Source organism: Paralichthys olivaceus, chromosome 8, assembly GCF_024713975.1.
Source record: "Paralichthys olivaceus isolate ysfri-2021 chromosome 8, ASM2471397v2, whole genome shotgun sequence".
NCBI lineage: Eukaryota > Metazoa > Chordata > Actinopteri > Pleuronectiformes > Paralichthyidae > Paralichthys > Paralichthys olivaceus.
In genome coordinates, this window is record NC_091100.1 from 23,038,407 (window position 1) to 23,064,303 (window position 25,897).

At 43.4% G+C, this 25,897-nt stretch overlaps 1 protein-coding gene and 1 long non-coding RNA gene across 4 annotated transcripts in view; one reads left to right on the forward strand and one right to left on the reverse strand.

Annotated features, from left to right (window-relative positions):
- On the forward strand, nucleotides 1-17,370 carry LOC109627623 (axin-2-like). 3 transcript variants are annotated; one of them, XM_020084301.2, is made up of 11 exons: nucleotides 1-202; nucleotides 1,682-2,622; nucleotides 4,907-5,047; nucleotides 7,684-7,786; nucleotides 9,636-9,776; nucleotides 10,335-10,756; nucleotides 10,885-11,034; nucleotides 11,154-11,387; nucleotides 11,524-11,628; nucleotides 12,201-12,326; nucleotides 15,474-17,370. In XM_020084301.2, the coding sequence occupies exons 2-11, from the start codon at nucleotides 1,793-1,795 to the stop codon at nucleotides 15,598-15,600; spliced, it is 2,379 nt and encodes a 792-aa protein (XP_019939860.2). In that variant the 5' UTR covers nucleotides 1-202; nucleotides 1,682-1,792; the 3' UTR covers nucleotides 15,601-17,370. The 3 variants fall into 3 exon arrangements, with proteins under 3 accessions (XP_019939860.2, XP_019939861.2, XP_069386328.1); XM_020084302.2 differs by lacking the exon at nucleotides 1-202 and adding an exon at nucleotides 585-796; XM_069530227.1 differs by lacking the exon at nucleotides 1-202 and adding an exon at nucleotides 832-1,398.
- Nucleotides 7,892-25,897, reverse strand: part of LOC138411159 (uncharacterized) — a 21,810-nt gene continuing 3,804 nt past the window's right edge. The window contains exons 2-3 of the long non-coding RNA XR_011243806.1: nucleotides 25,553-25,696; nucleotides 7,892-8,787 (exon numbers count right to left, since the gene is read on the reverse strand). This is a non-coding gene — a long non-coding RNA (uncharacterized lncRNA). The remainder of the gene's footprint in view (nucleotides 8,788-25,552; nucleotides 25,697-25,897) is intronic.

The window sequence follows — 25,897 nt, forward strand, 5'->3', positions numbered from 1 at the left end:
TTACCTGGGCAGGAGAGTCGAGAGGAAAACGCTCCTCTTTCCTTGTTATTATTGAAAGAAAAACTGTCCGGTGGGGTTGGACATTACAGGACTGAAAAATACCCACCGCGGTGGGGTTTTTTTTAAGGCGCAGCGTGTTGTTGTTGGGACTACTTTACTTTTCACGTTGTCTAATCAGTGAGGCTACTTCGGTACATGGATGGTAAGTTGTAGGAAAGCTGTTCCACAGGCCCCCTCTCTTGGCGGCTTTGATGTGCTGCTGCTCGGCTTTGAAGTTGAGAAATGCGGGGCTATGTTTCTTGTTTGTGGGCGAGAAATACGGTGAGATAGATAAGAAGCTTATGTATGTGTGTGCGTGTGTGTGTGTGTCTGAAGAGAGAGAGAGTGAATGTATGAATGTGTTGCTCAGATATAAAAAAAACAATATTTGTCGGCTGGTGCGTCTTCTAGCAGGGGAAAGGGGAAAAAGTGGGATGTATTCTTCAGCCGGAGCCCCCACCTCCACCTCCCCTTTTTACCTCCTCCAGATTTTGACACCCTCAGTGATCTACATAGACTCTGAGCCTGCCTCCTCTGAGGTCAGTTGTTGAATGGGACAGGGTACATTAAACTACAGCGGTTTGTTCCGCAGCAAGATAGGACACATGTGGCACGGCACAGTGTTTAAGTAGTCCGTCGTCGTATTATTTATTTTTTTTTGTGGTGGATTACAGTTTTTGGATTGGTTTATTGAAATGGAGTAATAATTAAACTTTTGGAAACTGGTTTTTACTCTGGTTGGATCTTCCCTGCGATGGTACGTTGCTATTACGCACGTTTAGTCAGCCTACATCCATTGGATTTTAGAGTCGCTTATGTTGTAATGTAGAGTTACGCTGCCTGTTGAGACTGTGGATTATTATGCAGGGTGTCGCTGTTTCAGTCGCTCGTCTTTTTTATCGTAACAATGTTGCAGCCTCTGCTTTGACACTGATACTCTGGTTTAAGTCATTCCGATACTGGATGATGTTTTTTTACTCCTAATACTATCCAGTCTGTGCGGTGTTGGTAGTTCAGACACGTTGCCTTTGCCGGGGCTGTGACTTTATTAATGTGGTGTAATCGCCTTCTTGGGCAGATATTAAGGCGATTGATCGTTTACATGTACGCATGAGCGGCTCGCTTTTCCCGCGGGGCTTTTTAACCCTCGTACGTTACAACGTTTTTGGGTCCTTGCGGTGCAGATCAGATGCGTTTCACCATCGTCTGTACAGTTCTGGGACGGTGAGGACAAGTGAAGGCACCGAGTGGAAACGTGTGCGTGCGTGGTGCAGACGGGGGTAGGGTACGGTCGTCCGAAGCAGATTGGGAATTAATTGGAGTTGAAGCCTGTGACATGGACTCGTTAGGAAAACACGTGTAAGCCACAGTTGTGTGAGAATACGGTTTTGGTGAAGAGTGAGAATGAGAGGATGATTCTTGTAAAATCTTCTGATGTGACAGATCAATGCTCGTAGAGAATGCAGGCTGCAGTTGATCTCTCATTTAGATTATAAATAGATAAATGAAACGAAAGAAAGCCTTTCATATTTCCTTTCTCTGTGAACCCGGCGAGTGTGTTTGAGGGGGACTGTTTACTTGATGTCTTTCTTTGAAGTTCAGCAGGATCTGGCTTTGATTAGATCAATACTTTGTGTTTCAGAGTGAAGAGGAGCTAAGAAGCTCCCCCGCTGCTTTTAGAGAGTGAGGAGGATTAGGCTGGAGCTCAGTGGAGGCACGACGGCACTCTCACACTGCAACTGGAGCTGGAGCCATGAGCAGGGCGCTTACGGAGCACATCAGCAGTAGCTTCCGAGAAGATGCTCCTCGTCCTCCGGTACCGGGGGAGGAGGGAGAGGCGTCATGCTACAACCCCAGCAGATCTGCCAAAATGAGAGCCCAGAGCAAGGTAAAAGATACCCCCGCCGCCGCGCCTCCCGGCTCCACACCGCGGAGAAACGAGGATGGACTCGGGGAGCCAGAGGGCAGCGCGTCCCCGGACTCGCCACTAGTCCGGTGGACTAAGTCCCTGCATTTTCTCCTGGGCGACCAGGACGGCGCACACCTCTTCAGGACCTTCTTGGAGCGGGAGAATTGCGTGGACACTTTGGACTTTTGGTTCGCCTGCAACGGCTTCAGGCAAATGGACTTAAAGGATACCAAAACGTTGCGAGTTGCCAAAGTTATTTTTAAGCGGTACATCGAGAACAACAGCATTGTCGCCAAGCAGCTGAAACCCGCCACCAAGACCTTCATAAGGGATAGTATTAAGAAACAACAAATAGACTCTGTCATGTTTGACCAGGCACAGACGGAAATTCAGTCCAACATGGAAGAGAACGCGTACCAGATGTTTTTGACCTCTGACATATACCTCGAATACGTGCGCACCGGCTGCGAGAACGCGGCGTACATGAACCACGGCGGTCTCGGCAGTCTGAAGCTGATGTGCGGATACCTTCCTCCTCTCATGGAGGAAGAGGAATGGAGTTGTAATGACCTGAAGGCAAAAACGATAGGGTCCGTGGTTGGACTTTCTGCGAAAACCCTGAGAGCTACTGCGACTATCCGGACAGCAGCTGAAGTCCTGGAGAACAGTTGCAGGTAAGAGCAACCTAGTGATGCGTGTCTGTGTTTTACATCGTAGTTCCAGTTTCTTTTCCTAACATTGCTAACTTTCCTCATGATCGGCATCCCTTCATTAGTTAATCTACAGTGATTGTGCGGCAGTTGGAAGTTATTTCACAAATGCTTTAGAAAGAGATAAAGGGCACTTGATCAAAGGGTCTCAGAGGAACATGCCTCTATATTTGTGCCCTCCTGCCTTGCAGTTAGCCAAGGGGTTGGAGGGGTGGAGGGGCGGGGTGGGTACAAAACATCAATGGATCTGAGCCTTCCTTTTAAGTAAATGGTGTCTTGCAGGCAGCCCTCTGCTGGCGTGCTCAAGTTTCCTGTGCTTTGAAACCCTTCCTCCGGTTCAGGCACAAATTCAGACACAAAGTCTCATGACTGTTAGAGATACATGAAACAGTTTGATGCTATTGTAAAGTTATGCTATATTTAGTTCAATCTACTCACTCTGCCTTTATAGTTATTACACACCGTCTCAAAATCTCCTTAAGCAGAGAAATGCTAATGTGTATTTAAAGGAATGTGTGGGGCTTTATGCCAAACAGACATTGTTCTTTTGGTTAGAAATAAAAGTAGAATTGTTTGTGGAAATCATTTGGGCTTTTATTATTAGAGCTCATCCCACACATTGTCCAACAGCAAACATCCTCTGAAATCAGAAAAAAAAATAAGGCTGGATTTTATTCATAAGCCTGCATCAAAGAGTACTTCAAACTTTTTCATGTAAGAAGTTTATCCTCACATCTGGACTCAATTATTACTTAGAGTTTTGACAGGGTCTTGCATTAGATTTGGTAGGGAAAGTGCAATTTATAGATAATCTGTGCTTAGCCTATCAAGTGAACTAAACATGTAGTTAGATTAAGGATAAAAAGGGGTCTGCAGCATGACTTTATAATGACAGGTTAAAAACTGATAGATTAAGTATAGTAACTCAACTGAAACACTCCCTTGAGAATGTTATCCTTGTTTGAGCAGTGTCAGATAATGTGATAGCACTGTTGGTCATTTGCTTCAAAGTGATCATGTTGAGTTAGTAATCAATAAGCACAGGGTTTGTTGACATGTGGGCATCTCCTGGCTTCCTGGTGTGATCCTCTGCATTTTCACTAAAAGAAAAGCGGGTGGGAGTAGCCCCCCCTTACTCCGTTCGTTCACCCGCTCTCTCCCCCTTTCCCCCTGCCCCTCACCATCTCTTTAGGTCAAGCAATTTCCATCTCAAACATGTGGAACTAATTTTACCACTGCACAGATTCCTTTTTCCCTCTTTTTGAAAAACCTCCAATACTCAACTCCAAAGTGATAGAAAAACACAACAACAAAACATCCTCAGCTCAGTTCTGCAGTTTCAACCACTGAAACAACTCTGACATAGTGTGTGTGTGTGTTTCAGTGTAGTCCTTCCTCTTTCTCTTCTATCCAACACTTTTATCTGTCCTTTTTGAAAAAGAAAAATCTGTCTGACAGAGACTAAGCATGCTTTAGTGGGAGACAGGGAGAGACAAGAGGAGGGGAAGAGGGGAATACAGGAAAGGAGGGGGGTGTCATTAAAGAAAGAAAAGAGATGGAGAAAGGAAGCAAGGGGTGCAGAGAGCCCAGCTGTGCTAAATACCTGACTCTTTGCGTGGACCTTCCAAAGGTCAGGTTTGTGCTTGGGGCCTATACGGCTTTAGTCATGCTGGGGTTCTCCTCTCAGCACTCCCGGCAGAAGGCATTCTCATAAAGAAAGGGGCCCTCCTTCCCCCTTTCCATCTCTCCCTCCCTCTGTAAGCTCAAGTTCCCCCTCCCTCTTCCTTGTCCACCCCCTTCACTACTGGAACAGGAATGCAACACAGCAGGAGAGAGAAGAAAGAGGGAGAGAGAGAGACTTTAAAAGGGAAAGCAGGGGAGAGTGGGTAAAGGAGGGGGCCCCAGACTGGATGATAGAGAGAAGCAGAGATAGAAGTGGGAGAGTGTGAAGCGTGACGTGTGAGATGGAGAAAAAGAGAAAGAAAGACAGACAGAAAGAAGGGAAATGCTGTTGTTTATTCCCACAGCAGCCCCCCCATAAAAGTGACTCTTAATTACAGAAATCTGCAGAGAATGTCAACAGAACAAACTCCTAGCTTCCACATTTGCTTTTAAAATCTGATGTGAACAACAGATTGAAGCATGTCAAATAAACTTCATTCAACTGTGTCACACTTCACCATTGTCTTCACACTACAATCTACTGAGTGGCATCAAAGTAAAGCATGACTTTCTGGATCTTTTGCAGGTCCCACCGTCGAGGAGACCCTGCCAGCCCCTACTTTGTCAACTCTGGCTACATTTTTGCCCCTGCCACCAGTGCCAACGACAGCGAGATCTCCAGCGATGCTACGACAGATGATTCCATGTCCATGACAGACAGTAGTGTGTAAGTGATTTTTATTGAAAGCACAAGTTGGGTGGTCAGTTTCAATTCAATCATTTTCATAGTGTGTTGATGAGTTCAGTCAAAGTCTATGGGTGTGAACAAAAATATTTGCCCTTGTAGTTTAAGGGACTCTACTTTTCTTGGGGCCAGGGGACCGCTCTGTTGCAAATAAAAGTCTGTAATGTTTTTTAATTATCCTCTATGATTGACTCCAGGTAATTCTATTAAAGTGTAGTTGTTGCTGTGGCCTCAAGGGAGATAACTCTGGGAAAGTCATTATGTCTGAAGACCTTTTGAAGTATATTCTGATGCGTTACAGGCTGGAGAGGAGGGAGAAAAAATGAGTGTCTTGATGTGGGTGGGGGCGTTGCCTCATTTCCCTCAAAGTTGAAATGTATCCATCCCACCCTTCTGCCACAACAGACTTGTTTTTTTCATATTATCTAATCGCTTTTTCCCTTTGAAGAGCTAGAGGAGAGGGGGAGGAAAATGGCCATTTGGGCCTCAAGACAAACTCATTGAAAAATGTTGGCACCAAATGAAAGGAGGCTTACTCACATGGTGGGTCGGTTTCCTGCCACTGGCCTCTGCAGCGTGCTGAGATCATGTGTCTGCGCGGTTTCACATGGGTTACTCATTTCTAGACCTTGGGACAAGGCATACGGGACTCCCCCTGGCCAGTCTAGGGCACCCCAAAAAATCACCTCCATCCACCCAGTCCTCGACAGCTCCTCTCCTCAAGCCTCCAGGGCCAATAGCAGGAATGGTGAGGCTCGAAGTGCAAGGGAGTGAGAAAATAAAGTGCATGGAGTATAAAGGGCTTAACTGAATCACTTTCAGCCTATTGTTAGGTGAGGGGAGCTTAGGGGGATAAGAGGGTAGCTGGCTGCTTTGAAAATGACTTGCACAACTGAATAGGAGATGCCCATAAAGTAAGGGCCCATGAAACCATGAAACCATCCACAGCTATGTTCTCATTCCCAACCTGGACAAAACATCCAGCAGTGACATGGTTAGCCAGGGTTTGGACTGATAAAACATAGTCAGTAAGTGGGAAGTTGGTGAGCTTTTTTAGTTAACACCGTTTTGCCCCCAAATTTGGGTTCTCGTTACTGTTCAAGCTCCTCAGGGCTGTTGAATTTTACTTTTGAAGAGTTCCCTATGTTTCTTCTTGCACCTTGAGGGATAATGGCTTGTACTCTCATGGGTACAGTTTGTGAAACATTGATTTTGGTCGTAGGCCCGACTTTCAAGAAGCCTACTGCATCTCGACAAGTTGGGCGATATCGGTAGCGTCGCTCCACTATCAGATTCCTCTTGACAATGTCAGCCTGAAATGTGACTTGCATAACTTGTTAAGATGATTCAAGGAGAGAAATGGGTTTATTGTTGAACACCATTATGTGTCAAAGTCATATTCTTTTGTAGTTATCACCAAGGTCTTTGACACAGATCTCTGCTGTCCTTGTCTCTAGTTTTTGTCTCTCTCCACCCAGGACTGATGTCAATAAAAAACACAGCTTCTTCCTCTCTCATTTGAGGGAACAATTTGATTAGTGTGTCCTTTTTATAGTCGCTAACAGGCACACTGCAAATTTGAATCTCATTTCCCAGATAAAGAAGAGGAGGATTTGGGAAGGGGGTGAAAGAAAGGGTGGGGGTGATTCTTTTTCTTTTTGCTTATATCTTATTTATGGATTTACTTGGACGCTGGGGAATGCTGCTGCACCAACTTCAAACATTACCTTATCTTACAAACCAGCCTTTTGATGTAGCTGAGATCAGAGGCTCACAGCAGAGCGCTTGCCAAACGAAGATGGCAGCGGGTGCATATGTGCATGAGTGTTGAGATTTCAAAGAGGCAGCAGAAAAAGTAGCATTTGGGCTAGGTCAGACACTTCTGAGCAGCCAAAACGGCCAAGATAATTGGCCTAGCCTAAGTGGCAGCTGACTGGAAAAGCTAGCAGACATAGGATGAAAAATGGAGAGTAAGATTCTCTGAATAAACGTTTAATTGTCCAGAGACTACCAGTGTTCTTAGCTACATCTCTATTTTCATATTAATATATCAGAGCTACAAAGCCAGCAGTGCTTAAGCAACATTTGCCAGACTGCTTTAACCTGTTGTAGTTTCTGACCCAGACCAGCTACAGGTTAGTGTTAATTCTTCTGCTTTTAAGCAACCACTGTCCGAGTTTACAAGGCTTGATGTAATCTTATCAGTAAGGCTCTCCTTCTGAAGCCCTCAGGGATGTTTAGCATCTCTCTCATTGTTCTCATGTGTTTTGTTATGTGTGTTTTTTGTTCCCTTGCCTTCAAGGGCTCCATGGCCTTTTGATTTAGCTCTAATGTGCCTAGTGGGTGGTTACTGGGTGGCGCTTTGTCGGTCACTTCAATGATAAAACTGCCTCCTAAGGGCTCTTTTTCCACAAAGATTGGCTTATGGTGCTAATGCACCAACTGTTGGTGTGGAAGCATTGTGACCTGTGTGATGACCAGCAGTGACCCAGATCAGCAAAAATAACAGCCTCTAGATGGTTGAATATAACATATCAGTTAGTCACAAATAAGGACAGTACGTTTTTTTTACCTCATTTACATCAAATATAAACCTTTGACATCTTTGGTTTTTACAGAGATGGAATTCCTCCGTACAAGCTGGGCACCAAGAAGCAGCTCCAGAGAGATATGCATCGTAGTGTCAAGATCAACGGCCAGGTTACGCTACCCCACTTTCCTGTAAGTACTTCCTTAACTTCTATTTCCTGTCTCAGCGTTTCCTTTTTTGTAATCAGCTAAACTCAAACTTTTACACACTGACACACACTGACAGACAACTGGGTCCTGATTCCTCTAGGAGTTGTGCTTTATTTGATTTTTTTTCAGAGCTTGTGTTGTGACAGAATACTATATTTCATTCGCCTGCTCGTTTTCATATAAAAGTCGGGGTAAATGAAAGGCAGGATTTGCATACCACTTCACTCCTTCTTCAGCTGTTTCAAGCCCCTCCTTTCCCCCATCCGTGTAGCTTCTGTAGGGCCATAAATATAAACTTGTGTAGTCGTCTCTGTATTCCGCCTCAGTAGCTATAGTGTGTTTCAAAGCGTGATAACTTCAAATGTTTTATGCATCAATGATAGTAGTGGTGATGGTGTACGTAATGGACATTATGATAATTTAAACTTGAAGAATAAAACCACTGTCTACATCCCAGCAAATGAATAGGAGGCATATCACTATTTAGTTCCACTTTCCTCTACTACCACTCTGATATCAGGTCCCATTAGTATTTGGTATAGATTGTATGTGCTTTGAAGTCAACACTTTGTTGACCTGCCGAAGTTGTAGTGGGGAGGTTGAAGGAACTAGGTTACAACAGACTGACACCGGTTAGGAGGTGGGTCTTGAGGGGGGTGGAGGCAAGAGAAGAGATAGGAAATTCTTTTGTCTTCATATCCAGACACAGGTATGTGTATGTGGAAGAGTTGTGTGCATGTTTGTGCGCACATTTGACAGTGCTGTCTGTTCACTCTATTTTCTCTCTTCTTCTCTGCCTTTTTCTCTCTCAATCTCTCTCTCTTTTCCTTTCCCACTTGCACTCCTTTAATGTCTCCCTCCTGATTTGGAGATGGCTCTGTCTCCCATGATGCACCAGCCCCAGGCAGCAGGGGCCCCGTGCAGGGCTGGCGCTCCTTTGCCAGCAGCTCCGCTTGCCTTTCTTCTTCTTCCCTTCATCGTGTCTACAAAGAGATGAGAGGAACAACAAAAAAAGAGTCAAAATCAAGAAAGCCAGTGTGCCAAATAACAAAAAAGTAAGAAGAGGAGAGAGAGAGAAACTGGCGCATATAGTTAAAAAAGAAGGAGGATAATGTGACTAGAGTACCTCTGAGCTGCCCTGCGTGCAGCCAGGAAATAAATTACTACTTCCCCTCAGATCTTCCCAGCATTTGACTCCTCTATCCTCTCCCTCCCTCTTTTCCCTCCTTCTCTGTCTCGCTCTCTCTCTGCCACCATTGCCACTTCACAAACGCACATCTCAATCCTCTTCCTCTTTTTTTCATGCTGTTAATTTTGTCCCCCTCTCCCTTTTTTCTGCTCCTCTCCTCACTCTCTTCTCCATCGATATCTGGCTTTTATTCTGAGATTTAAAGCTGCGTGTCCCTCCCACCCTAGTGTGCGTTTGATGTTTGACAAGGGCCCTTTGAAGTGTGCTGACTTCAGAGGCTGCCTTGCTGATGGCTTGGTAGGGCTACAGAGGGTGCAGGCAGGGGGCCTCCCCTCCGAGCGAGACCAACTGCTACCCCACCATCACTACCCCCTTCTCTCCCCCTTGCCCGGCAGCCTGGCACTGCCAAGGGCACTGGGCATGAGAAGATCTGGGAAATGGCGGTGGAGAAGGTTCAGGTTAGCTCAAGGGCAAGGGCATCTGGATTAGGCCTTTTGGAATAGTAACAGGCTTTTTGGAACAAGATAGGATTAGGGCAAGGGCAGCGGATTAATGCACCATATTGCATCTGTCAGAAACACTAAGCAGTCACACTCACACACATACTAAAGTGTCCTTCTCCCTGTGTTGCTTACCCTGCAGAGGACATACCGGCTACCCAAGGAGATGACCCCTGTTGAGCCCTCAGCCTTTGCTGCCCAGCTTATAGCCAGGCTGGACAAGCTGAAGCGAGAGCAGGACACCATGAGCTCATTGGAGGAGAGGCTGCAGCAGATCCAGGAGGTATGGATGCACAGAAACCTATTCTAAACATGCACCCATGTGAAGCACGGCTGCCACCGGGAAATTCTAACTTGTATCCAAATTAGCTTGGTTCTCTATTGCACTTCTAAAGCCTTTTTGCCAGCTTTAACATGTCGAAGAACAGGGAAAAGACCATGGGATTTGAAAGTCTGTCTTGGTTTAACTACGTCTTCCCTTTTCCTTGCTGTCTTCCCATTATTTCATCCGGAGGAACTTTTCAAATGTTTCTAGACACACTTGAAGTTCCCTCAAATAGTTAGCACTTAGCTACTCTCCAGTGGCACGTTTGCTGAGTATGTGTAGTGCCAGTCTCTTGTGAAGCACAGGCACACTCTGCATTATAGATAAAGTGCACCCAAAGCCTGTTCGTGAAGATAGCTGTACAGCAAAAAAGGAAACTCAAATCAAGTTATTTGCTCTTACTGACTTCAGAGCATGATATAAGTTGGTTTAAGTTGAGACATATATTTCTCTGCTTGCTTTTCGTCAATCGTCTCAACTTTTTTGTTACATTCTTTTAATTTTTTGCCTGTCCAGGAGGAGGAAAGAGAGGAGGGCAGTGACCTCGCCAGTAACACCTCCCTCCATCACCCTCTGCTCCCATCTAGCACTCAATGCGAGGAGGACCCCCAGGCTATTCTAGACGAGCACCTATCTCGTGTCTTGAAGACACCTGGTTGCCAGTCACCAGGTGTAGTGAGGCACTCACCGCGGTCACGCTCTCCAGATCGGACGGTTGCCATGGTGTCTTCTGGTCAAGGGCCCTTCTTTGGTGAATATCCCGGGCCCACCAAAGTTCTGATGACAGGCAGGCAGTCCACAAAGCATATCCACCATCACTACATCCACCATCACCACGCTGGGCCTAAGACCAAGGACCAGATAGAGGCAGAGGCGGCTCAGCGTGTGCAGTGCCTCTGCCCTCCAGGGGGCGCAAATTATTCTGACTTCACCCCTGCGTGAGTGTTACCTCTTGGCCGTGATACCATTAGTTGTTAATCTGCATTGTACAATAGCCTGCAGCACTTCATTTTTCCCTGTGGTAAAGCTGCGTTTGGTCTAAATGTGCCTGGCTTTCTCCTTTCAGTCGCTGCAGCACTTTGTCCAGACAGCCAGTCAAGGCCACAGATGAGGGTGTGTCCTCACCGCTTCTTCCCCTAGACGCAACCGATCGCTCTCAGAATGTTTGGCAGTGGATCCTAGAGAGTGAGAGGCAGGGCAAGCATAAGCCACACAGGTAAGCATCTTCCCGGAATCATAATATAATTTGTACCAAAGAGCAGAGACTCTTTGAGTTCACAGCTCATTTTATGTATTAATCATTATTTTTATATATAATATTCTTTATTCTATTAGCACTCAAGGCCTGAAGAAGTCCAACTCACTTGACTCCAAGCCCCTGCCTGGTCGGACTCACTACTCTTGGGGTGGAGGCGGCATTGGCAGTGGGACTCACCTCCGCGGTCATCACCCTGGCCACCCATTTATCCAGGACCCAGCCATGCCACCTCTGCCTCCACCCAACACCCTGGCACAACTAGAGGAGGCCTGCCGCCGACTAGAAGAGGTCTCCAAGCCGCCAAAACAGAGGTTGTCACTCTTGCACATCAACCAAGAATTGTCAATCATCCATATTTCCCATCTTCACCCACATTGAAAATGATGCCCAGCGGTTACTTCAAATTGATGTGAGTACTGATTAGCCATTGATCTCTTACTTTGACAGGCATTCAACAGCAGCCAGCAGCCTTCCGCGAGACAGAAACCATCCAGTAGCTTCCTTCCCCTCTGGAGATAGCCCTCTAGCCATCACTGGACTCCAAGTAGACGAGTATGTTTGTCTTTTTTTACTTCTCCCATTTTGAATCAAGAACACAATCCTTTTTTGTTTTAACAACTTATTTTTTCTAGCTATCTAGTTTTCCAGATTTCACTCCTCAGACACTTTTTAGAACATTCTCCCTCTCTCCAAGCTTTGTGTTTTCGCTCTCTTCCTCACAGACTTTCTAGCTCTTCCCTTCAAAGAGAGATGTTGTGAGTCAGCATAGCTATGTCTTTGAACTCCTCTTCTCTTGCTTTTTAATCATTTAAGATTAAACAAGCTTTAATGGGGAATTCTAACTACCCACCCATCTCCCAACTTAATCACACACACACACACACACACCACTGGAACCTAACAAAGATGTGTTGAGTAGCCCCTGGTAACTCAAAGTTATCGGCCCCTTTCACACATATGTTGTTAAAGAAGGAAGTTGTTTGATGTGAAGATACAGCCACCTGACTGTGAGGCCTCTTTAGTTTTAATTGGATGACCCTCAGCTGTCTGTTGACTGCACACCATAGATTCTTTGTCTTCTTCAGTGCAGCTGTTTAAAACGCATATTTAATTTTTTTCTTCAGGTCTAAGGAACTAGTGGTCACCTACTTCTTCTGTGGTGAGGAGATTCCTTATCGCAGCATGATGAAGACCCACTGCCTCACCCTGGGACACTTCAAGGAGCAGCTTAGCAAGAAAGGCAACTACCGGTAAATATGATCCACCGACAGCAACATTCAGATCACAGTGCATTGGCACATACTTGGGCTAAATCCTGATTACTATGTATTAATTTGAAAATGCATCAACTTTGCTTTGGAAACACCTGCTATCCACACTGCTCTGTAGTTTTATGGCCGCTTAAACAGAGAGATTTGAAAACATTGCTGTCCCTGTTTTAGTTTGAAAACTTGGGGGGGGGGGGGGGGGTCACATTTTAGTCTGGGCAGTCATAGATGCCTGGAAAAGATGACGTAGACACTCCGCTGGCTCATTGGGTCCTTTCAGACATGACGTAGCATTCATAGATTTTTCAGGCTCCTGTCACATGACCCCATTCTGGAGTAAAACAACTGCATCAGCCTCAGCTACCAGTGTTCCAACACAACATGGACAACTAATTACAAGCATTGTTGACCCTCTTGTCTTTTCTAAAAGCTGTTGAGCAGTTAAATTCTGCATTTTACAATGATACAACTGTTTACATGTGTAAGAGATTAGCTATTATTCGAGCAATCTACAACAATTCTGCAACTAACAACTCCTGTTTACACTGGCACAAGCATGCCCAGTGTATGTGAGTGGTCATGAGAAATGCTTTTTTAGGCATGTTAGTATGGATAGGGATTAAAACTGAAATGGAACCAAAACACTCATATGGACAGAGATCGTTTTAGTTTGAAATCACCGTTTTCAAACGAAAATGTAATAGTATGAATAGCTATATGCTATGTATGTGCATTTTTTGTGCTTGTCTCCTGAGTGGGAGTGTGAAACACTGAAGCCCAATAGTTAAAAAGAAACTGGGCTGATCTGTAGGAGCTAACAGTGAGAGGGGAGTGGGGAGGGGGGGGTTGAATTTTTTTCTCACATCTGGTACTGATTTCCACGGTAAGGCAGCCTCAATAAATATGGCTTTGAAGCCTGGGCCATTTTATTTTGTGCACAAAGACCATTGCGAGGCCTGTGCACTATTGCATCAGACATTAAAATCAAATGCCGCAAGCACCTTCTTCTGTTAATGAGTGGTTATGGTTAACACAGCAAAAATATCTAAAAAAAAACTAAACAATCCTGAAAAACAACAGGACATTTTAGGTAATTTGAAATACAGTGGTCGGTCAGTTAAAAGAGACTTTAAATCACCACCCAGGAAGTTGAGGCTTGACTTATCTAGCATCTGTACTAGTATTGTGCAGTGTTATGTAGATGAGTGCCACTGCATAAACATAAAGCATGCATGCCCATGACATCAACATTAGGGTACAGCCACATGTGCTAGAGAGAGAAGGCGGTCTTGCAAACAAGTCATTGCAACCCTGCTATCCCGTAACTCTTCTGTGAGCGAGAGAGAAGGAAGGGGGTGGGGGTTGATGAGGCGTCTGGCTTCAATGGCAGCAGAATGTGTGGAGTTGGTTAATTTGGACATGGCAGCGGTACAGCAGAGAACAGTATGCCGTGGCTCTGCCAGACGATATTGGTGCCAGATGTTGCGAAGAGAGAAAAATCCTGCCACATAAAACATGTTCCAATGGAAAGACTCCCTTGGTCTCACTCTCTGAAACAAAGTGATGACTTTGAACTATTTGTGTAAAAAATGTAGCTTTAAAAAATCTAGCCATTCAAATTGAGGAGGATATTGAATTGATTTGTTTTCTGCTAATGAGGATGAAAAGGCTTAATCCTGCCCAGCCGCGCTGAGACAACAGAGGAAATGTTTGCTGAAATGACATATCATTAAACAAAGCCAGCTCTCCTCTGTCACATCGCTGCACACTTGGGTAGAAAGTCCTGCAGCTGTGGTAACGCAACCTCCTCCTTCGTTTGTGTGTAATTACAATCAACATGGAAAATAAAACAGTATGTGCACATTTCTGTATGCCCCTCCTACACGTGTTTGAATGATTCTTAGCTGAGTGATAAAACAGAACGTTTTCCCCCCTTTTTTCTTCTTTTTTGTATTCTGAACGCATGCACACATGGTCAAAATGAGGCATTTTTCCATTACAAAGCTTATCATTAAATCCCCTCCCGCTGATCTTTTGCTGGGTTTAAAGTAGAGAGGAGAAATCATTAGGAGCTCCAGGAGACTTCACAGTCACTGGGACTAAGCTAACCCTGGGAGTTATCTCTGCTTGAAAGAAGAAGAAGAGTGGGCTAGCTAGGTGACCCGTGACCTCCAGGAGACTGTCTAAGCGGTTACCACCCTCCCCTTCCCCATCTCAGGGTAAAGCCCCCAGGCTCGGCCTGCATCCCAACCGATCACACCCGGTCACCAAGCCCGGGGAAAGCCTCCACTCTGTATCTGCTTTCTTCTCTTCCTGCTCCTGCTTTTTTCCTCTTTGTTCTTGGCTGGTGATCAGAAAGCTGCACAAAGTGTGTGTGTGTTATGAGAGAAACGTGGGGTTGGTGTGTGTTTATCTGCAAGCAGCAGAGTGTGGTCTTGCAGTCACAGGCAGACTCTCAGGCACCTGAAATGTCAACCTGTGTGACAGAAAGGCCCTTCATTTGACAGCCAGCCCAATTAGAAGCCATGGAGACACAGAGAGGGAAGGGGGGGCACTATTCAAGATTGGACCGGGAAGGGATGGGGGGTCTTAAGAAGGCCTCTAATTAACCCATCAACTTTAATAAGACCACGCAGGACAGATAGGCATCTGTAGAATGGCCAGCAGTCAAGATGAAAAAGTGAATGAGGAGACAAGCACACATGGATGAACACACACATACAAACACAGGCTGTTTCGAGCAGCTTGAATTATCACAGGGAGTGTTTAAACGGCAAGTTCAGCTCTGATTGTGCAGTGGTGTGATGAGGAGTCAGGCTCAACCTTTGAAGTGAGCAGGGATGGCATTGAAGGCTATGACTAAGTTGTTTTGAGCAGGATCCATTGCTGGCTCTGTGTGTGTGTTTGTGTTTGTGTTTGATTTGGACCAGAGGGAGTTGTATATGGAAGTAGTTGTGTAGGTGCCTCAAAGTAGTTTAAAACATGTTGAAATATATCAGATGCACTCCTTTGTGCCACTGTCAGGTTTCGTTTGAGTTCAATTCTATGTTTTGTTTTGTTTCTTACTTATGCAAACTTACATGCAACATTTTCTAATCACAGACTTTTTTCTTTGTTCTTTTTCCTCAGGTACTATTTCAAGAAGGCAAGTGATGAGTTTGAGTGTGGTGCCGTGTTCGAGGAGGTGTGGGAAGACGCCACCGTGTTGCCCATGTATGAAGGCAAGGTCCTGGGGAAGGTGGAAAGGATGGACTAAAAGCCACTTAATTGCCAACCAACCAACGCCCTTCCCTGCCCAACCAAAAGCTAAACTGTCCATTAAGAAACTTGAGCAAGAGACTCTATGTAATTAAGAAAAAACGCTCTGGACTTCCTTTTTGTTTTTGTTTGTTTGTTTTTCTATTTCTTAATATTAAGCTAAACAGAGTTAATATATCCAGCACAAGAGGAGTGATTGAAGGAAGATGAGCCAATGAAGTATACCGAATCCAGAGGAGGTGCCGCACCTCCCTGACTTTCTCAACCAATCAGCCTTAGAAACACAAGGGAATGACACAACAGACAACTAAAGGCCAGGATGATGATGAGAATGATGATGATTGGAGGCCATTGGTGGGGACCCCCACCTCTTCTTGAATATAACCACTGAAGATGTAGATGACTGTTTTGTTGAGATGTGATGAGAGACTGATGATGCGTTTTTATCGGCTTCCTGGCCGAGTGCAACAGACTAGCAGGCGCTGAAGACGCAGCTCCACCAACCTGCTCTTAATGTTACGCTCCAACATCATTACAAAAACGTCTGTACGTGTGCATATACATACATGCATATATGTATATATACATGTATTATATATATAGATGCTTTTTGTCACGAGTTGAAAGATTTATTAAGTATTTATTGAAAAAACAACCCACTCCTTTTTACCCTTTTCTCCCTTCCTAAGTCTTCTTAAACCTTTCTTCCTCCCCCCTCCCTATTTCCAGCCAATGGGCAAGCTGCTTTGAATGTTGGGAGAATACTGTGGTAATATTGTTAACGTTTGTGATTTTTGTTTGTTGTTACTTTACTCAAAGGATGTGACACTAGCCTAGCACCTCCCATAGCCTTGTAGCCCCGTCTGACCCAAACTAACAACCTTAGCAGTGGTCTCATCTGCGGCGCTCTCCCTCCACTATCCTTATGGGCAATCCCAGTCTTAAATGCTGCTGATAGTTTGTAATGTTACGTTTGTCACACTAGCTTTTCCAATCCCCTCCTCCCACTTTGTCTTTCTGTCAGTCCAGCGACAGAGCTCAAATCTTTTTTGTTGTGCCTTTGTTTGTAAACCAGGCATTGCACAGGGTGGGGGGGTTGAATATAGTTACTGATACACATAGCAGAGACCTGTCGCACAAGTTGTACCATCTAATAATGGTAGTGTTTACAGCCCGCACACCAAAATAACTTGTGCTAACAAGAACCAGCTTGGGTCAATGAGAATGACTTCCTGCAGAAGTTAGCTGGCGTTTCAAGAAATACAAAAAAAGAAAGAAAAATGAACATTGAAGAATTCTGGCTCCAATATCCTTTGAATGTTGTTACAATAACATCGTATATAGCAGAGTTCCTGTATACATTGTAATTATGCATTCTGAAGTATGGATACTGACACATGTGATGCATACATAGAGTACATACACAGACACAATACACATCAAACACTATCGCTGGTGTTATATGAGTACAGCACCTGTGCCTACATGGATGCCATACCATGTGCTACCCTGTTTCAGGGTTTTAATATATATCCCTTGATTCTCAGAAGGGTTTTATGTTGAAAAGATATTTTTATGCTTTTAATAATATCCTGTAATCATGTTTTTTGTTTTTACACCATGGCCTTTTTTGTTTTGTTTCATTCTATCTAAACTGTAAATTATACATTATATAAAGAGTTTCATTTAAAGATTTACATGGACCTATAATTATTGTAATTATTGAGAGATGTAGCCTTTATTAAAGTTTTATATTTTTCAAATGAAAGCAGTTGTGTGTGAATTGTCTCTTTCATGATATAGAATTACTTTACCCACCTCCTCTTGTGTCAACATGATATTGTTTCATATTACAGACAGTTCATACTTTGCAACAAGCCTCCCAGCATTAGTGAAATTACATTTTGGCAACACAATGGATAGTAGATCAGTCAGAGACACCAGGTAAATTATAATCTTTTAAAGGTTCTTATAATTTCCCAGATATATATTCCCAGAGTGAGCACCTTATTTAACCCAGTGTTAAAAAACAAGCCTCACTTTGTCCTGCTAGCCTACTGGTTTTTGATGCCCATACTGGCAAGTCCCCTATATAATTCTGACCAGAGACCTTTAGTACATATCATGGTGCTACACATAAATACCATACCAAAAATAGTCCTAATATCAGTCTTTAGTCCTGTAAACATATTCGTCTTTTACACCATAAATTAGCAGGTATACACAGGTAGTTTAAACACAGATAAACCTGCTGACAAAGACAATTAACTCCTGTCCCATTGCCAGCAGAGAAGGCTGCCTTTAGTTTTTTCCCCTTGTGCTTCATGTTGTGCTTCTGTCGATGTTACTGACAGACTGACAACTCTGTCACCTTGCTTTCTGCCAAATTAGGATGTTCACCCATGTGACACATTTCCATCACTGCTGGACCCTGACTCCGTCTACTGCAGATTTGTCCGACCTTGGAGTGAATAGTGATTGCATCCATTCACAATGCAGACAAAAGCCAGATCTGAATGGGTTTTTCGACCAGTGGAAAATGGACTACATACGTAGACGTAACATATAGCAAATGTATTTATAGTGGAATCCCACGAAGAGACATCAGTATCTAATGCACTGAAAAGAAAACTGGATAGTGGAAACTATACTCTGCACTCTACTTTGTGAATGACAGAAGAGGAAATGTCTATGGAACCTGTTAAATACTCACAGGAATTCTTCTTGACAGTTACCTGCCTTCTCTATGACCTTCATGTCTTCCTCATTAATGAGCAACATGAAATGTTGTTAGCAGCGTCACCATTAAAGAAGTACAGTCGCGTGGCGGTATGATCACACCACAATGCAGATGGAAGATGGAGAGGTGACTCTGATTTAAACCACATGATTAATAACCAGTCCATCATTGTCGGGAGTTTCAAAAACAGACGGCACGAAAACCTGAAAAAAGCACGACTCATTACTAGAAAAAAAAAGGTAATATTCAATGTCAGCAATTAATTCACAGTGTAAACAGTAATCACTAAAAGCCTGTAACCTTTTGATGCATTACAGCCCCCACTGTGCGGGTTCTGTATTCAACACTTAAATGGGAGACATTAAGCATGGAAATGGGGGCATCGGCTAATTGGTCCTATTAAAGAGCAACAAGGACCAGTGCTACTCTGTGACAGTCAACACATTAATGAAGCACCCTGCATCCCCTATCAGAGGGCCTTGCCATGTTTGCCTCAATTATCTGGCTCGATTTCAGCGGTGGGGGAAAACATCGTTAAATACCAGCAAATCATTCTGTGGTCGGGAGCGCGGTGCTGTCTTCTCGCTCACTTGTGACTCTCAGTTCAAAATGTTGACTAAAAAAAGGAGACTTGAAATTGGCAAAAAGCAGAGGTAACCACATAATAAAAAAACAAGCTTTCACTTCCCATAAAATGATTTTCTCACTCCTGTCTCCCCCTGATAGCTGTTCCTGGCAGTATTGCAAAAAAAAAGAAGAAATTAAGAAAACAGACAAGCTGCCAATGCTCGTCACATCTATGAGATACTGTGGGTTTTCCTCTTTCTTAAAGCATATACATACTCCTTTTTTGACCCAAATTTTTTTTTGCAGCTGAACAGTATTTTTAACACCACAAATAGCAGATTGATTTCCCTGACTCTTTTCAACAGTGGCACAGAGAAGTGAAACTTCGACACTTACCGAACCTTAATATAATTCCCTTCATGGTCCTAACTTCACAATGACAAGGGTTTAATCAGGCTGAACCAGCTAGTTTCTGTTGAATCCCTTGAACGGGGCAGGTGTAACCCTCCACCCTTCTACCCCCCTCCGTCCACCGCCCCTCTCTATATTTACAGCCTCTTGGGGCTCTGGCTTTGAAGGGAAACCTATCCAGGAAAATTGCTTGCATTTTTCTCCACCAAAGTGTTGATAGATGGACATTGACTGTCGCATTCCCCCTTTTGCACATCAGGAGCTCACCCCCACCACCCCCTATCTTCTCTCCAGCATTCCAGTCCTAATAGGTGCTTTGTTGAAGCGCATTGCAGGTTACACATATGTTCCGAAGTTCCTGTTTTCGCGGAAACCCGACTTCCATTTGGGGACTTTGACTACTTCAATTTTAATTTGAAGCACAGAATTCTTTCACAGTGTCTTTTCATCAGCGGAGAACAATTCTGTGATGTAACTTTGATTTCACTGGCAGCTTTGCTTTCCTGTCGCCCCATATGTCTGTAAGTCCCACACTCAGCTACCTTCATCCCTGTCTTTTCTCAAAAAAATGGCATTCATTTGTGCTTGCATTGTGGTAATTGGCATAGCATGGTTGAGGCTATTGTAAACATGGCTGTTTGAGACTGGTATAAAGAGGCACCACTCACTCCCCAGGCTAAGCTAGTGTGCGAGGCAGGCTGGGGCTGCTGCCTATTGTGCTGGTGAAGCCTTTGTAGATTTCTGCAGTGGGCCCCTTTTAATCGCCTTCTCATACACTGCCTGCCGACTCGCTTTGCATTTTTAATTGCCAGGTAAAATCATTTTGTCGACAATCCGTTTAATTATTTGATTGTACAGTAACCATAAAGAGTGAGCGAAGGGAAGAGGAAGGGATAAAGGGGGATAGAGGGAAGGAGAGAGACAGAGCGAGAGCAGCAGGCAGTGGAGAAAGAAAGAGGTCTGTTGCCAGAATAGACATCAAAGCTGTGCCTTGATGTTGATGTTGAATGGGCATTAATGGTTTCTGAAGGCAAGAGATTGCACAGGAAAAAAAAGAAAGAGCGAAAAGAAAAAAAATAAACCCTCCTTTTTCTCTGACAATCCCGCCAGCAATCTCAGTAAATGCATAAACATTGGGTCCCGCTGCCAGATAGAATGGTTGAACAGAGACAAGGAGAGTGAGAGTGAGGAAAGCAAGTTGAATTGTTCACTTTCATTTCCTGTAATGACAGAAGAATGAGTAATGTAGAAGATGGGTCAAATGGACTGACTGGAGGTTGGCAGAGATCATGTGGCCATTATCTACATTGCATCACCTCTGAGGGCTGCAGGGGGCTGGAGCCAATCCTAACTGACATTAGGCAAGAGGCAGAGCTAACCCTGGACAGGTCACAAGTCTAGGCCGACAAATATAGAGAAATCCATGCAGGCAAGGGCAAACTCTACACAGAAAGGCCAACCAACAGGATCAAACCATGAAACCGTCTTGATATGAGGCAACAAATCTAACCACTGTTCCGCTGTACCATTGTATCATCTAGTCACATTAGAGCAAGGGTTAAGTGAAGTTTCAAATCAGTAATGGTTAAAATAAGGTTGGTATCCCTGGAAAAGCTAGAGCAGGCTACAAAAAATGCAACCAATACTTCCCACCTCCTCCCATAGACTGTCTCGTCAAATATATGCCCCTAACACACTATGCTCGATACTACTATGATTTTGCAGGGATTTTGTAGGTTTTGTGTAGAATTCTAAATACTTAGATCTAAATGTTGGAATATTTCTCTTTTACACGAGTGATTCACAGCAGTTTGCAAAGTCCATGCTTGATTTAGCTCATATCCTTCCATAATATTAATCAAAACGATGGAAATGTGAAACAGCACAAGAACGAGAGTAGTAAGACACATCAACCTGCATTAATTGAATTTTTGGCCACTGGGGGCAAAACAAAAGGCTGTGAACACAAAATTGACACATCATCATTTCACAATGTTGATGTACTGCACATGGCTAGAAAGTTGCCTATGTTTAACTGTAAACTCTGATATGTAGAAGAAGGTTCACTGTAGCCCAAATCATTCTTTCTCTTTTCTGGCCTGTATAAAAACTTAAAGTGCATTTTACCACCTCTGTCCCCCCTCTGTGACACTCCAGAAAATCAGGTATCACACATCAGACACAGGATACTGAGAGGAGAACAAGTTAGGGTACAGCAGCCAAACCTGATAAAGAAAACAACAAGCATTGGTGTTCTGACATGTAGCTGTTGGCTACACTGCCTTCAGAAGTCAACCACTGACCTCCCTGATGCCCCTGTTCCACTGGTCAAAAAAGCCACTAACATCTGGCTTTTGTCTGCAATGTGAGCATGATGATGATGCATATTGAAATTCCGGGCATGTTTACATAAATAACAATGAACCTTTATTAATTTATTATTATTGGGAAAAAAGTAGAGAGCGGAAAGAGCTTTGTCTCTTTTTGGTGGTTTGGCCCACGTTTAAAAAACCTGGTCTTAAAGAAGTATTAGAAAATGAAAAATGGGCCATGCATTGCTTTTAATCATTCATTGCTACACTGCATGACATTTTGCACAACAAATAATAGTTTATAAAACTCAATACTGAATCATATTAGATATCTTTTCATCCATAATTATTTTCGACTTAAAACATTAAAATTAATTCTCTAGCATCAGCAACCATACAGACTCAAAGAAACATTTGGGATCATAAAGTGAAAAGTGGATGTTGTCCTCTCTTCTGTTACTAAAACATCCAAATTCCATCTTGTGTTTCATGATGTGTGGTGGGGTTTTGGCATTTGCGTGTGAACAGTCCAAGCTAGAGGCTTTAACTGCAGCTTACCTCTGAAACTCATCCAAAACCACCTTGATCCTCTTTCGGCTGGCACTGCTGGAGATCTCTCTCACTCTCTCTTTCTCACTCTGCATCCCCCACCGCACCCCCCACTCGCTCACTTTCCTCCAGTTTGGTTGTCTGTCTGTCTCACCCACCCCACCAACCCCCCTTCTCTTGTGTTGTCAAGTTTACTTATCTTTCCAGCTTCCCTGAACTATCTTGTCTCTCTGTCATTCTGTTGTGGGGGTGGTGTGTATGTGGGTGTGAGGGTGTTCAGTTGGTATCTGCTATCTGGAGGGAATATCTACATTCAACATAACCTTGACAAGCATGTTGAGAGAGTTCACAACTCTGCTCCTTTTACTGGCATTACCAAAAACAAATATGGCTTTTTTTAAACACAAGACACAAGGTTAAAAACAGATAGAGAGAAATTATTATCGGAAATTATTTAGATTCCATAATGTATGAACATTACATTTATAGCCAAATAGATACTCAGTGATTATCCATTATATGACTGCAAATAAAAAGGGAAATGTTTACAAGAAAATACAAAGGGCTGGAAGTCATCTGTCAGCAAGATGGAGATGCCAGATCCCAGTGTCACTTGGCGAGTGTGTTGTGCATCACTAGGGCCTGCTCTGTCTGATGTAAATTGTTGGTCTTAAAATATGAAAGAAATTAGCCGTTTAGAAATATATGACACTGATGCAGGACAACCAGTAAAAGCTTGAAGAAGAAGGACATTAATAGACTCAACAAGCTAATCAGGAAAGCCAGCCATGTTGTTGGGGGGGGGGGGGGGGGGGGGTATTTACAAATGTAAATCTATAAATACCCGGTCTTTATTTCTACATATGTATATCTTTTATTTCTTTTAGCCTTACTTGATTTTTATATTTTATATTGCTATGTTTATACCTGCTTTTGCTGTTTCACCTCTTTCTCAGGGGCTCTGTAACATTTTAATTTCCCTACGGGGATTATTAAGTACTTCTGATTCTGATTAAGAACAGTTTGACAAAAACTTAAATATGTAACTATGGTTATGGGGGGAGGGGTCATAACCCTGGTCTCTATTTAACGATGTCTCTCAGAAAACTTCAATTTAATCTTAGTTCTTGTCCTGGTCAAGCATTAATTTTCCCTCTTGAATTATGAGCAGATTTCTTGAGAATTTGTGGATAATGCTGATTATCTCATGGCTATGACAGTTCTGTGCCTACTGTCTTCAAAAAATACCCATACGAACTCAAAAACAGCATGCAGTAGCTTTCTGGCCCTCTCTGCAATGGCTTTAAGAGCACTCTTTTTGGACAACTTTTGTTCATTTATTTTGGGAGCCTCTATCCGTCTCTTAGTCTTTGTCTCTACCTCTGCCAACTCTGTGTCAGCTGTGGACAGGCATTGTCTATTTTGTCTAACGACCCCCTGTCGGGTCTCAAACCGCCCCCAAGGGAAGCCTGTGTTCTTTGGGTTAGACAGAGCTCTGGGCCCAAACCACTGTCAACAAGGGGAACAATTTGGCTGGTAAGGGCCATATTTACAGATTGGTGAACCACAGCTCCATTTAGCAGTCTTCTTTCGTCAGTAAAAACCACAGTACGGTATCTTTCTTAGATCTCAAGAGGAGAAACAGAGATAGGATTATGCCATGCAGCCCAAAGTTGATCTATGCTCACCACCACTCGGACCGCCATTGTTTAGAACTCCAGAAAGGCCAAATGATCCGATAACACAAGTTTGTCATGGCACGCAACTTTGTCCACATTCCTCAGTGACCCATCGGAATGCAGTCCCTCGAAAGGCTTCGCCTGTGGCCTCAGTTCGGAGGGTGTGTGGTGTATTTTGAATCCATCAGACTCTTGTCTTTTCTTGTACCATCCTGAATGTTGGGAGCAGCAATTCTAAAAATGCAAAGCTTAAGGCGTTGTTTTTTTCTTCACAACCAAACTCTCTTTGGGACATTGCATGTACACAAAATATGTTAATTTGTCAAGATATGCCAACCTGGAGTCTTGTTAACACAGTGGCCCACATTACATTGTGGGCAGCTTGGTGTACAAACAGAGAAATAAGTTTGGGGTCAGAAAAGGCTTTGAAGCGAAACATTCCCATCATGAAAGTTATATGTGGGACAGATGAGACAAAAACAGTTTTCAAAGATGAAACAAACTTCAGACACAACTGAGTCTGAAGTTTGCCTTCCACAAATGAATTACGCAGTGGGAGATTCTTAGATCAGACACCTTCCTAATTACACAGAAATCTATGGAGTGTTCAGGTGACGGGTGGTGTAGCGGGCAGAGGCAGGACGTAACACATTTATTCTGCTGCAACAATCACATGTTTTTGTTTACAGCACATCAACATTGGCTTTGACCTTCAACTCTCTTGACAACTACATTACCTTTTCTAAATGTATAGCAATGTTTTTTCATCCTGAGACATTTGTATTCTTTTTGCTTTTCAAATTTATTATTATTTATTTATTATTTATTATTAGAAACATCATCAACACACTCACTTGTGAGCAAATTTCCTGCTGTGTTCTCACATTGACTCCTTTGGACATTCTTTGGAGTTTTTATAAGGCAGACTGGCAGTAAAAACAACTTAATAAACTAGCACCACACTGAAGCCCTGAAAGTTGGTGACATGGACAAGTCGGAAGATGGAAATGCACAACAGATCAGGGATGCTTCTGGCTGCCTCTCTGCGCAAGAAGCAGTTGCTTTTAAAACTGCTCCTAGAAGTACAATAGCTAACTTTTCAAGACAACTGAGATCAAGGTAAAACAGACCTTCAATTCAAGCATCAAGATGAAGAAACAATTCAGATAAAGGAACATTTAAGATATTTTAGATTTTGGCTGTTTTGTTTGTTCTTGCTGTTGTTTGGTGTGAATATAGGCTAAGACATGGAGCAGGCTGTGTTTTACTTTTAGTTTTACTATCATATCACTTCAGCTAAGTTCGAATCAACAACCTTATTGCAAAAGAGCACAATAAAATAGTTTATGTTGTACAAGTACACCCCCACATTCTAGTGCTGCAAATTAGTTTAAGATATCAATAGGTTGCACTGAATAAAGCAAACATTGATTAAGTGACATATTTACAATACAAGTCATGTTCAAACTTAAAACTGGAGCTTATTCAGAAAGCAGTTCATGTTCCAAGACAACAGACATAAACCACAAAGAACCTGCTGCAACAACCAGACATTGTCAACAATGCATGTCTTGCTTGGGTGTGGCTGCCACCGACAATATTGAACTGAGCTCTATTTTAGAAACAGGGGAATTTCTCTGCTCTTTTATCCTAAGACAGCCCTGGTGCTTCAGTGTTGTGCCTCACACATACCTTCAGGTCCGCAGTCCATTCCCCAGACGGCTGTGGGAAAAGTGGTGAGGCCACTCTGGGTTTGGAGGCATCCCAGGAACCACAGGGATAAAAAGTAGTCTCTGTCATGTGATGCGGTCATGTGATTTTCGCGTAACAGGAGTCCTGTGAAGAGGAGAGGCAAAGGGGGAACATAGGATTTTCATCAAGTCATTCAATATAAAGATATATGAGGAATTCCAGTATGCATATGTTTTGTGTCTTATTTAAAGCCATGAAGCATCAGTTTTCTATCTCTGCAGCAAAAAACAGATTTGTTTCCAAAACCATTTAGTGGCTAAAACAATCTAAACCATCCTTTTATTT

Excerpts from the sequence above, each read along its gene's own strand:
- LOC109627623 (XM_020084301.2), top strand. The coding sequence starts at position 1,793 with ATGAGCAGGGCGCTTACGGAGCACATCAGCAGTAGCTTCCGAGAAGAT. Across the intron at positions 9,777-10,334 it reads GGCTGCAGCAGATCCAGGAG|GAGGAGGAAAGAGAGGAGGG; the intron begins GTATGGATGCAC and ends TTGCCTGTCCAG. Across the intron at positions 11,035-11,153 it reads GGCAAGCATAAGCCACACAG|CACTCAAGGCCTGAAGAAGT; the intron begins GTAAGCATCTTC and ends TTATTCTATTAG.